Below are 13,591 nucleotides of genomic sequence, written 5' to 3' on the forward strand. Positions count from 1 at the left end.
GCTGAAGCCAGGGCTAACAGCATTACCACCTTCCATGTGAGATATTTTAATTCCACAGTGGTGAGTGGTTCAAACCAATGTGATTTTAGGAACCCCAAAACCACATTGAGATCCCAAGGTGCCACCGGGGGCACAAAAGGAGGCTGTATATGCAGTACCCCTTTGACAAACGTCTGGACTTCAGGCACAGAAGCCAGTTCTTTTTGGAAGAAAATCGACAGGGCCGAAATTTGAACCTTAATGGACCCTAATTTTAGGCCCATAGACAGTCCTGTTTGCAGGAAATGTAGGAAGCGACCCAGTTGAAATTCCTCTGTAGGGGCCTCTTTGGCCTCACACCACGCAACATATTTTCGCCAAATGCGGTGATAATGTTTCGCGGTTACATCCTTCCTGGCCTTTATCAGGGTAGGGATGACTTCTTCTGGAATGCCTTTTTCCTTCAGGATCCGGCATTCAACCGCCATGCCGTCAAACGCAGCCGCGGTAAGTCTTGGAACAGACAAGGTCCCTGCTGGAGCAGGTCCTTTCTTAGAGGTAGAGGCCACGGGTCCTCCGTGAGCATCTCTTGAAGTTCCGGGTACCAAGTCCTTCTTGGCCAATCCGGAACCACGAGTATAGTTCTTACTCCTCTCCTTTTTATGATTCTCAGTACTTTTGGTATGAGAGGCAGAGGAGGGAACACATACACTGACTGGTACACCCATGGTGTTACCAGAGCGTCCACCGCTATTGCCTGAGGGTCCCTTGACCTGGCGCAATATCTGTCTAGTTTTTTGTTGAGACGGGACGCCATCATGTCCACCTTTGGTTTTTCCCAACGGTTTACCATCTCTTGGAAGACTTCTGGATGAAGTCCCCACTCCCCCGGGTGAAGGTCGTGCCTGCTGAGGAAGTCCGCTTCCCAGTTGTCCACTCCCGGAATGAACACTGCTGACAGTGCTATCACATGATTCTCCGCCCAGCGAAGAATCCTTGCAGCTTCTGCCATCGCCCTCCTGCTTCTCGTGCCGCCCTGTCTGTTTACGTGGGCGACTGACGTGATGTTGTCCGATTGGATCAATACCGCCTGACCCTGAAGCAGGGGTTTTGCTTGAGTTAGGGCATTGTAAATGGCCCTTAGTTCCAGAATGTTTATATGAAGAGATGTTTCCATGCTTGACCACAAGCCCTGGAAATTTTGTCCCTGTGTGACTGCTCCCCAGCCTCTCAGGCTGGCATCTGTGGTCACCAGGATCCAATCCTGAATGCCGAAACTGCGGCCCTCTAGTAGATGAGCACTCTGCAGCCACCACAGAAGAGACACTCTTGTCTTTGGCGACAGGGTTATCCGCTGATGCATCTGAAGATGCGATCCGGACCATTTGTCCAGAAGATCCCACTGAAACGTTCTAGCATGGAATCTTCCGAATGGAATCGCTTCGTAAGAAGCCACCATTTTTCCCAGGACCCTCGTGCACTGATGCACTGACACCTGTCCTGGTTTTAGGAGATTCCTGACTAGCTCGGATAACTCCCTGGCCTTCTCCTTTGGGAGAAACACCTTTTTCTGGACTGTGTCCAGAATCATTCCTAGGAACAGGAGACGTGTCGTTGGAATCAGCTGCGATTTTGGAATATTTAGAATCCACCCGTGCTGACGTAACACTAACTGAGATAGTGCTACTCCGACTTCTAACTGTTCCCTGGACCTTGCCCTTATCAGGAGATCGTCCAAGTAAGGGATAATTAAAACGCCTTTTCTTCGAAGAAGAATCATCATTTCGGCCATTACCTTGGTAAAGACCCGAGGTGCCGTGGACAATCCGAACGGCAGCGTCTGAAACTGATAATGACAGTTTTGTACTACAAACCTGAGGTACCCTTGGTGAGAAGGGTAGATTGGGACGTGGAGATAAGCATCTTTGATGTCCAGAGACACCATATAGTCCCCTTCTTCCAGGTTTGCTATCACTGCTCTGAGTGACTCCATCTTGAATTTGAACCTCTTTATGTAAGTGTTCAAGGATTTTAGATTTAAAATTGGTCTCACCGAGCCGTCCGGCTTCGGTACCACAAACAGCGTGGAATAATACCCCTTTCCCTGTTGTAGGAGAGGTACCTTGATTATCACCTGCTGGGAATACAGCTTGTGAATGGCTTCCAAAACTGCCTCCCTGTCGGAGGGAGACTTTGGTAGAGCAGACTTCAGGAACCGGCGAGGGGGAGACGTCTCGAATTCCAGTTTGTACCCCTGTGAAACTACCTGCAGAATCCAGGGGTCCACTTGCGAGTGAGCCCACTGCGCGTTGAAATTTTTGAGACGGGCCCCCACCGTGTCCGAGTCCGCTTGTAAAGCCCCAGCGTCATGCTGAAGACTTGGCAGAAGCAGAGGAGGGCTTCTGCTCCTGTGAAGAGGCTGCCTGGTGCAGTCTTTTTCCTCTTCCTCTGCCCCGGGGCAGAAATGAGTGGCCTTTTGCCCGCCTGTACTTATGGGGACGAAAGGACTGAGTTTGAAAAGACGGTGTCTTTTTCTGCTGAGAGGTGACCTGGGGTAAAAAGGTGGACTTTCCGGCCGTTGCCGTGGCCACCAGGTCCGATAGACCGGCCCCAAATAACTCCTCCCCTTTAAACGGCAATACTTCCATATGTCGTTTGGAATCCGCATCCCCTGACCACTGTCGCGTCCATAACGCTCTTCTGGCAGAAATGGACATAGCACTCACTCTTGATGCCAGGGTGCAAATATCCCTCTGTGCATCACGCATATATAGTAATGCATCCTTCAAATGCTCTATAGTTAGTAATATACTGTCCCTATCCAGGGTATCAATATTTTCAGTCAGGGAATCCGACCACGCAACTCCAGCACTGCACATCCAGGCTGATGCGATTGCTGGTCGCAGTATAACACCAGTATGTGTGTATATACCCTTCAGGATATTTTCCAGCCTTCTATCCGCTGGTTCTTTGAGGGCGGCCGTATCAGGAGACGGTAACGCTACTTGTTTAGATAAACGTGTGAGCGCTTTATCTACTCTAGGGGGTGTTTCCCAACGCGCCCTAACCTCTGGCGGGAAAGGGTATAGTGCCAATAATTTATTAGAAATTAGCACCTTTTTATCGGGGGAAACCCACGCTTTATCACACACCTCATTTAATTCATCTGACTCAGAAAAAGCTACTGGTAGTTTTTTCACTCCCCACATAATACCCTTCTTTGTGGTACTTGTAGCGTCAGAAATGTTCAATGCCTCCTTCATTGCCGTGATCATGTAACGTGTGGCCCTACTGGACATTACGTTTGTCTCCTCACCGTCGACACTGGACTCCGTATCCGTGTCTGGGTCTGTGTCGACCCACTGAGGTAACGGGCGTTTTATCGCCCCTGACGGTGTCTGAGACGCCTGGACAGGCACTAATTGATTTGTCGGCTGTCTCATGTCGTCAACAGTTTTTTGTAAAGTGCTGACATTGTCACGTAGTTCTTTAAATACAACCATCCAGTCAGGTGTCGACTCCCTAGGGGGTGACATCACTAATACAGGCAATTGCTCTGCTTCCACATCATTTTCGTCCTCATACATGTCGACACAATCGTACCGACACCCAGCACACACACAGGGAATGCTCTGATAGAGGACAGGACCCCACTAGCCCTTTGGGGAGACAGAGGGAGAGTTTGCCAGCACACACCAGAGCGCTATATATATATATCAATAGGGATAACCTTATATAAGTGTTACTCCCTTTTATAGCTGCTGTTTATAATTTAGCTGCCAATAGTGCCCCCCCTCTCTCGTTTTTACCCTGATTCTGTAGGGACTGCAGGGGAGAGTCAGGGAGCCGTCCTTCCAGCGGAACTGTGAGGGAAAATGGCGCTTGTGTGCTGAGGAGATAGGCTCCGCCCCTTCACGACGGCCTTATCTCCCGCTTTTTTCTGGAAAACTGGCAGGGGTTAAATACATCCATATAGCCCAGGAGCTATATGTGATGTATTTCTTTTGCCATCCTAAGGTATTTCTGTTTTTATTGCGTCTCAGGGCGCTCCCCCCCAGCGCCCTGCACCCTCAGTGACCGGAGTGTGAAGTGTGCTGAGAGCAATGGCGCACAGCTGCAGTGCTGTGCGCTACCTTAGTTGAAGACAGGAACGTCTTCTGCCGCCGATTTCACCGGACCTCTTCGTTTTTCTGGCTCTGTAAGGGGGCCGGCGGCGCGGCTCCGGGACCCATCCAGGCTGAACCTGTGATCGTCCCTCTGGAGCTAATGTCCAGTAGCCTAAGAAACCCAATCCACTCTGCACGCAGGTGAGTTCGTTTCTTCTCCCCTTAGTCCCACGATGCAGTGAGCCTGTCTGTTGCCAGCAGGACTCACTGAAAATAAAAAACCTAAAATAAACTTTTACTCTAAGCAGCTCAGGAGAGCCACCTAGCATGCACCCTTCTCGTTCGGGCACAAAAATCTAACTGGAGGAGGAGGGTCATAGGGGGAGGAGCCAGTGCACACCAGCTAGTTCAAGCTTTTACTTTTGTGCCCAGTCTCCTGCGGAGCCGCTATTCCCCATGGTCCTTACGGAGTCCCAGCATCCACTTAGGACGTTAGAGAAAAGGGGTGTAAGTAACCCTGCCCGAGTCCTCCCCAATAACAAAAATGGCCTTAAACTAATTGTGGGTAATCTCTACCTCTTATATTGTGTGTATGGAGGGAATGTAGTTGGCATCCCAACTTTTAAGATGTCAGGAGTCAGAAGACCGGCGCCGTAATGCAGACACCACTGAGAATCCAGACAGTTAGCAGCCCGAACGTAAGTATGTCGGGGAGGGTCAGGGTTCGGCTCCGGTTGGAGGGTTAGCATACTTACTAAAAAGTGTTGGGATTCTCAGTGTTGGGATCTTGTACTCAACCCGAATGGAGGCAACTACAGAACAATAATGTCTCCAATAACAGGCATTCTGCAGAATGGCACCAGATATACATTGGGGACTCTTACACAAGTAAAAAACATTTAGTATGAGGGGCATGTAGGAAGCGAAGCTAGAAAAGTACACATACTTACCAGGGGTCGGGAGAAGACCAGGTTTTTCACCAAGCAATGGGCGTTTAGGAGGTGCATGTGGTGAAAAACCAAGGAGTGGTGGTCTTTTAGGTGGCATTTGCAGGAGTGGGGGAGGTTTGCCTTGTGGAGCAGAGATGCCTAAACAAAGGGAGGAAGGAGAACAGATTTTTTTTTTTAATAGAATTAGATTTTTCTATGTAACAATAGCAAAGATTAGCTTCAACATAATAGAAAACAATATTCAGAAAATGTAACCGTGGTGCAGGTGTAGATTCTGCTTTACTGAAATTTTACTTTCCTAGTAAGAAGAACCAGTCACCCAATATTCACGACAGATGAAGGAAAACCCGAATCAGAGCTACTGCCCAATAATCAGACTACATGATTAAGAAATGGCAACAAAAGTGTTAAACCTATGCAAGGCTGTAATGCAGTGTGAGAGACTAGGCGGAGAAAACCAAATCTAAATGAGAAACCCCTTAACATACAAATACATACTTTATAGCCAGTAATTTGTTTAAAAGGAAATGGCCACACAGTCTACTGGTGATTCATTCTACAGTCATATAAAAAAAAAGGCTGCAATGGTTATATAATAGGATTTTGGTACTTACCGGTAAATCCTTTTCTCCTAGTCCGTAGAGGATGCTGAGGACTCCAAAAAGACCATGGGGTATAGACGAGATCCGCAGGAGCTTGGGCACACTGAGAAGACTTAAAGTGGGTGTGAACTGGCTCCTCCATCTATGCCCCTCCTCAAGACCTCAGTTATAGGAACTGTGCCCAGGAGAGACGGATATTTCGAGGAAAGGATTTTTGTGTAAACTAAGGGCTACAAACATACCAGCCCACACCACAAACATACCGTATCACCGGAGTAATAGTAAACCAGATAACAGTATGAAATAACAACAGCAACAAGCTGAAAACCAGAAATACACTATCCGTGCATAAACCAAGTTAACCAACAAGAATACATTGCCAGCAACAGTCTGCACTGGGATGGGCGCCCAGCATCCTCTACAGACTAGGAGAAAAGGATTTATCGGTAAGTACCAAAATCCTATTTTCTCTTACGTCCTAGAGGATGCTGGGGACTCCAAAAGGACCATGGGGTCTATACCAAAGCTCCAGCCCGGGCGGGAGAGTGCGGACGACTCTGTAGCACCGACTGAGCAAACGCAAGGTCCTCATACGCCAGGGTATCAAACTTATAGAACTTAGCAAAAGTGTTTGCCCCTGACCAGGTGGCCGCACGGCAAAGCTGTAAAGCCGATACGCCTCGGGCAGCCGCCCAAGACGAGCCCACTTTTCTGGTAGAATGGGCTTTTACTGATTTCGGCACGGGTAGTCCGGCCGAAGAATGAGCCTGCTGAATCGTACTACAAATCCAGCGTGCAATAGTCTGTTTTGAAGCAGGATGACCAATCTTGTTAGCAGCATACAGGACAAACAGCGCCTCCGTTTTCCTGGCAACAGCCTTACGGGCGACGTAGATCTTCAAAGCTCTCACCACATCTAGAGACTTTGGAACCGCCCCAGCATCCGTAGCCACGGGCACCACAATAAGTTGGTTAATGTGAAACGAAGACACCACCTTCTGCAAAAATTGTTGACGAGTCCGCAATTCAGCCCTATCTGAATGTAAAATCAAGTACGGGCTCTTATGAGATAAAGCCGCCAACTCAGACACCTGCCTGGCAGACGCCAGCGCCAACAGCATGACAACCTTCCAAGTGAGAAACTTCAACTCAACCTTACGCAAAGGTTCAAACCAGGAAGACATGAGAAACTGTAAAACCACGTCAAGATCCCATGGAGCCACAGGAGGCACAAACGGAGGATTGATATGCATTACTCCTTTCACAAAACCTCTGGAAGGACAGCTAATTCCTTTTGAAAGAAAATAGACAAAGCCGAAATCTGCACTTTGATGGAGCCTAATTTCAGGCCTGCATCTACACCAGGCTGCAAAAAATTGAGAAAACGACCCAAGTGAAAATCTTCCGCAGGAGCCATCTTAGTCTCACACCAGGAAACATACTTTCTCCAAATACGCTGATAATGTTTCGCCGTAACCTCCTTTCTAGCCTTAATGAGAGTGGGAATGACCTCCCCGGGAATACCCTTACGAGCTACGATCTGGCGCTCAACTTCCATGCCGTCAAACGCAGCCGCGGTAAGTCTTGAAACACGCATGGACCCTGCAACAACAGGTCCTCTCTTAGAGGAAGCGGCCAAGGATCTTCCACCAGTAACTCCTGAAGATCCGGGTACCAGGCCCTTCTTGGCCAATCTGGAACGACGAGAATCGCCTGAACCCTTGCTCGTCGAATGATCCCCAGTACCTTTGGAATGAGAGGAAGTGGAGGGAACACATACACCGACCGGAACACCCACGGAGACACCAGGGCGTCCACTGCACTGGCTTGGGGGTCTCTTGACCTGGAACAATACCTCGGAAGCTTCTTGTTGAGACGAGACGCCATCATGTCGATTAACGGAATTCCCCAACGCTTTGTCACCTCTGCAAATACCTCTTGGTGAAGAGCCCACTCTCCCGGATGGAGATCGTGTCTGCTGAGGAAATCTGCTTCCCAGTTGTCCACACCCGGTAGGAAGACTGCTGACAGTGCGCTCCCGTGTTGTTCTGCCCAGCGAAGGATTTTTGTGGCCTCCGCCATTGCCACTCTGCTCCTTGTTCCGCCTTGACGGTTTATATGTGCCACCGCTGTGATGTTGTCTGACTGTACCAGGACAGGTCGACCCTGAAGAAGGCTTCTTGCTTGTAGCAGGCCGTTGTAAATGGCTCTTAACTCAAGAACATTTATGTGGAGACACGCTTCCTGGAGCGACCATCTCCCCTGGAAGTTTCTTCCTTGGGTGACTGCACCCCAGCCCCGGAGACTTGCATCTGTTGTCAGAAGTACCCAGTCCAGGATACCGAACCGGCGACCTTCCAGGAGGTGAGAACTTTGCATCCACCACAGGAGAGAAATTCTGGCTCTGGGAGATAGACTTATCTTCCGGTGCATGTGCAGGTGAGACCCGAACCATTTGCTCAGCAAATCCCACTGAAACACCCGGGCATGAAACCTGCCAAACGGAATGGCTTCGTACGCCGCAACCATTTTCCCCAGAACCCGAGTACATTGATGGATGGACACACTCTTCGGCCGCAGAAGTTCCCTGACCATCGACTGCAGTTCTAGAGCTTTTTCTCCTGGAAGAAATACTCTTTGTAACTCCGTGTCCAGAATCATGCCCAGAAACTACAGCCGAGTGGTCGGAATCAACGGAGATTTCGGCAAATTTAGCACCCAACCGTGCTGCCGGAGCACCAACAGTACCAAACTCACACTCCTCAGCAAGCGTTCCTTGGACCTCGCCTTTATCAGGAGATCGTCCAAGTACGGGATAAATGTAACCCCTTGCCTGCGAAGGAGAACCATCATTTCCGCCATGACCTTGGTGAAAATCCTCGGGGCCGTGGAAAGCCCAAACGGCAACGTCTGAAATTGGTAATGAGAATCCTGTACCGCAAACCGTAGGAAAGCCTGATGCGGAGGATAAATCGGGACGTGTAAGTAGGCATCCTTTATGTCCACTGATGCCATAAAATACCCCCCTTCTAGGCTGGCAATCACCGCTCGAAGAGATTCCATCTTGAATTTGAAAACTTTCAAGTATGGATTGAGGGATTTTAGGTTCAGAATCAGTCTGACCGAACTGTCCGATTTCGGCACTACAAAGAGGCTCGAGTAGAACCCCTCCCCCCGTTGAGACGGGGGAACGGGAACAATGACCCTCTGGAGACACAACTTTTGTATTGCTGCCAGCACGACCACCCTGTCCGGAAGAGACACTGGCAGGGTCGACATGAAAAACCGGTGAGGGGGCGTCTCCTGAAACTCCAGCCTGTAGCCCTGAGATACAATCTCTAGAACCCACGGATCCAAGTCCGATTGGACCCAGACCCGACTGAAGAACTGCAGACGGCCCCCCACCGGCATGGACTCCCCTAGGGAAGCCCCAGCGTCATGCGGTGGACTTGGTAGCGGCAGGGGCGGACTTCTGGTCCTGGGCGCCTGACACTGCAGGCGACTTCTTTCCCCTTCCTCTACCTTTTGAAGCGAGAAAGGACGAACCTTTTCCTCGCCTGTATTTATTTGGACGAAAGGACTGCATCTGCTGATGTTGTGGCTTTTTGTGTTGTGTGGGAACATAGGGAAGAAACGAGGACTTACCCGCCGTCGCGGTAGAAACCAGGTCCGCCAAGCCTTCCCCAAACAGGACATTACCTTTGAAGGGTAACGCCTCCATAGCTCTTTTGGAATCGGCATCAGCATTCCATTGATGGATCCACAGCGCCCTCCTGGCCGAAATCTACATGGCATTGGCTCTTGACCCCAAGAGACCAACATCCCTCGCCGCATCCTTCAGGTAATCTGCAGCGTCCTTGATATAACCAAGAGTTAAAAGAACAGCATCTTTATCAAGGGTATCCATCTCATCAGCTTAATTCTCAGCCCATTTAGCAATAGCACTACTCACCCATACCGACGCCACAGCAGGTCTGAGCAATGCACCCGTATTAGTGAAAATGGACTTCAGACGCCACCTTCTTAGACAAACGAGATAAAGCTTTATCAACATTAGGCGACGCCTCCCATTGTCCCCTATCAACAGATGGAAAAGGATACGCCATGTAAATCATCTTGGGAATCTGCCACCTCTTGTCCGGCGACCCCCCAAGCCTTTTCACAAATAGTATTCATCTCATGAGAGGGGGGAAACTGCACCTCAGGTTTCTTTTCCTTAAACAAGCAAATCCTTGTTTCCTGTACGGCAGGTTCCTCAGAAATGCGTAACACATCTTTTATAGCCACACTCATGTACTGAATACTCTTAACCAATCTAGGATGTAAAGGAGCCTCAGTGAAGTCGACATCGGACTTAGAATCCGTGTCGGTATCAGTATCTACCTCTTGAGTAAATGGCCTCTTTACCGACCCCGACGGGGTCTGTACCTGCGATAAAGCATCCTCCATGGATTTTTTCCACACCTGCGTCTGTGATTCAGATTTATCTAATCTCTTTGATAAAGAAGTCACATTAGAATTAATTGTATTCAACAGTGCAAGTAAGTCAGGTGTCGGCTGCGTCGACAGAGCCAACTCCAGACCCGCATCTGCGCCCCCCCCCCCCCCCCCCCGTAACCTCCTACGGTGAATAACATTCAGCCTCAGACATGTCGACATCTAGTATCAACCCACCGACACACACATACAATGCCTTAGCCAGCGGACAGGCCCACAAGGAAGCCTGGACAGAGAAACACAGAGGGAGTATGCCAGCTCACACCCAGTGCCCATATATCCCACCAACGAAAATATATGTATCAGCGCTGCCCAATATACTAATTATGCACCAGCTACTGTGTCCCCCCCCCCCACCACCACCGATAAGCTCCCCGTTACGTTAATGGAGCTCGTGGAGGTCCCGGATCCAGCGTCTCCCGCCTGCATGTGAGGAGAAAATGGCGCCTGTGAGCCGCTCGGCTAAGCTCCGGCGCGCTTCAGCCCGCCAAATTCAAAAACTCGAAAATGCCGGCGGGGGTCCCGAAAACGGTGCCAATGCACCGATCAAGCATCTGCCGGCCCAAGAAGACCCAGTAACATGCTGTCCAGGGCGCCCCCCCCCCAGCGCCCTGCACCCTGTGAGTGCTGGAGGAAATGTGTGTGTGGAAGCATGGAGCGCAGCGCTGCCACTGCGCTGTACCTTTACTGAAGTCTTCCGCCGTCCTGAAGTCTTCTGTTCTTCTCATATACTCACCTGACTTCTGGCTTCTGTGAGGGGGATGACGGCGTGGCTCCGGGAACGAGCAGCTAGGCGCACCAAGTGACCGAACCCTCTGGAGCTAATGGTGTCCAGTAGCCGAGAAGCAGAGCCCTTAAACTAAGAAGAAGTAGGTCTGCTTCTCTCCCCTCAGTCCCACGATGCAGGGAGCCTGTAGCCAGCAGGTCTCCCTGAAAATAAAAAACCTAACATAGCCTTTTCCAGAGAAACTCAGGAGAGCTCCCCTAGTGAGTGTCCAGTCAGTCCTAGGCACAAAGTCTAACTGAGGTCTGGAGGAGGGGCATAGAGGGAGGAGCCAGTTCACACCCACTTTAAGTCTTTTCAGTGTGCCCAAGCTCCTGCGGATCCCGTCTATACCCCATGGTCCTTTTGGAGTCCCCAGCATCCTCTAGGACGTGAGAGAAAAAAAGTTCCACCAAACCCAAAATGAGTAACATTAACATATGTAGCTATCACATAAGAAATGTTTCATTTTAGGCTTTGTAGCCCTTTAAGCCCAGAGGGGTGGTCTTCACTTTGCCGGCGGTCGGCCTCAGGCGACCAGCATACCGGCGCCAGCATACCGACAGCTTTTCTCCCTCTTGGGGGTCCACGACCCCCCTGGAGGGAGAACAGAAAGCGTAGTGTGCGTAGCTCGCCACCGTGCCCGCAGCATGGCAAGCGCAGCGAGCCCGCAAGGGGCTCATTTGCGCTCGCCCAGCTGTCAGTATGTCAGCGGTCGGAATTCCGACGCAGGTATGCTGGTCGCCGGGAGCCCGACTGCCGGCATAACATACTACACCCAAGCCCAGGGTTTCTAATGGTAAGGGAGAGTCAAGTATAGACACAAACAAAAAATGTGGATCTTTGTAGACAGGAATTCATCCCGTTTAGAAAATACCACATTAAATGCTTGATATGTACTGTGCATACATATATTATAAAGGTGGACTGGGCAGGAAAGTTTTGCTACTCAAACTTTATTAACTTTATAAACCATGTTTCAAAATAATTTGTTAAAAATCCTGGCCCAGTTTACCATCTTACAGTAGATTTTTGGCCAACTATCTGCCATAGGCACAGGCCACTATATTACCTAACACCACAATAGTGTAAATTATTAATCCTGCACTCTGCTGGCGACCTCCGAGGGCGTGAAAGCACACTGGCCTATCAGGATGCAGAGAACATAAGCACGTTCACAGTCTCGCTAATCAGGTGGTTGACACTAGCCAGTAGCAGCAGTAGTGTGGGAGCACTGTGTGGCTTACTGTATTTAGCCGCTGCCTCATTTGCATAACATTCTGATTCTCTAATGTTGCTGTTACAGTTTAAATTCAAAATATGTAAGAAAATGCCTAAATTGTTGCCATGGGTTACAGAACATTCACAATAACAGCACAACGTGGTTAAAAAAGACATATATGGATAAAGCTTATAAATTGTACCCTGTGAGAAACCAAACACCGGACCTGGTGTTGGGAGCAGTCCAGCAGAGGACCTGTCACGCAGAAGAGAGGGTTTGCCAATTGACATTAATGGAGTCCTGCCTGGAGTGGGAAGCAGCGGTGGAGGCTTGGCAAGTGTATCTGACAAACCACCGCTTGGTATATTTGCTTCATACATGTCGCTGACATCTTCTGTGGGATCTGCCTTCTTAAAGCCTACATTTAAATAGAAACATATACTGATCACTGACATCATATATATGGATATCTATATATCTACCTAGAGAAAGACCCTACCTCAGAAAAATACTTAATAAAACCAGCCGGAAATGATTCCACAATTACCCACAAGGGGCAGAATGCAAACACATGTGAGGACTTTGCAGATGGGATTACACTTCACCCGGCATACAGCTTTCTTATGGAAAGCTCTTAAGTTCTTTTGCACACATGTATGGAAAATAACCAATAGCTATTAATACCAAGGGGTAGATTTACTAAATAGCAGTTTGTCAAATCATAGGTCTGGTTTTGCATTTAATTTGATTGAAAAACTCTTGGTGGCTTTGACAAACTGCTCCTCATATTCTTCTGATGAAACTCACAAAGTGAATAAAGCAGCGGTGGAGTGGACTGATGTTTGTTCCACTACTGTGAAATAAACACCCTGTCCTTTACTGCTAAGTGCATACTCTACATTGTTCTAACCATGGGGGTAAATCCAAGTTGATCGCAGCAGGAATTTTGTTAGCAGTTGGGCAAAAGTATGTGCACTGCAGGGGAGACAGATATAACATGTGCAGAGAGAGCTAGATTTGGGTGGGGTGTGTTCAATCTGCAATCTAATTTGCAGTGTAAAAATAAAGCAGCTAGTATTTACCCTGCACGGAAACAAAATAACCCACCCAAATCTAACTCTCTCTGCAAATGTTATATTTGCCCCCCTGCAGTGCACATGGTTTTGCCCAACTGCTAAAAAATTTCCTGCTGCGATCAACTTGGAATTACCCCCCATGTCTCATATCTGTATACAGATGTGTCCCTATTCATCTTAGGGGATCCGGTCTGAAGGTCGACAGTGTCTAGGTCGACAATGTTTAGGTCGACAGTCACTAGGTCAACATGGATGGAAGGTCGACAGGGTTTCTAGGTCAACATGTGCTAGGTCGACAGGGTTTCTAGGTCGACATGAGTTTTTCACATTTTTTTTCTTTTTTTGAATTTTTTCATACTCAACGATCCACGTGGACTACGATTGGAACGGTAAAGT

General features: G+C 49.0%; 1 protein-coding gene across 3 annotated transcripts in view; it reads right to left on the reverse strand.

Moving 5' to 3' along the window:
- LOC134969405 (nuclear receptor coactivator 5-like) overlaps positions 1 to 13,591 on the reverse strand; it is a 147,652-nt gene that overhangs the window by 19,199 nt on the left and 114,862 nt on the right. For all 3 annotated transcript variants that reach the window (XM_063945345.1, XM_063945344.1, XM_063945346.1), the window contains 2 exons: positions 12,322 to 12,537; positions 5,036 to 5,173 (listed from right to left, as the gene is read on the reverse strand). In XM_063945345.1, coding sequence (XP_063801415.1) covers positions 5,036 to 5,173; positions 12,322 to 12,537 — 354 coding nt within the window. The remainder of the gene's footprint in view (positions 1 to 5,035; positions 5,174 to 12,321; positions 12,538 to 13,591) is intronic.

This window comes from Pseudophryne corroboree, chromosome 11, assembly GCF_028390025.1.
Source record: "Pseudophryne corroboree isolate aPseCor3 chromosome 11, aPseCor3.hap2, whole genome shotgun sequence".
Taxonomy (NCBI): Eukaryota; Metazoa; Chordata; class Amphibia; order Anura; family Myobatrachidae; genus Pseudophryne; species Pseudophryne corroboree.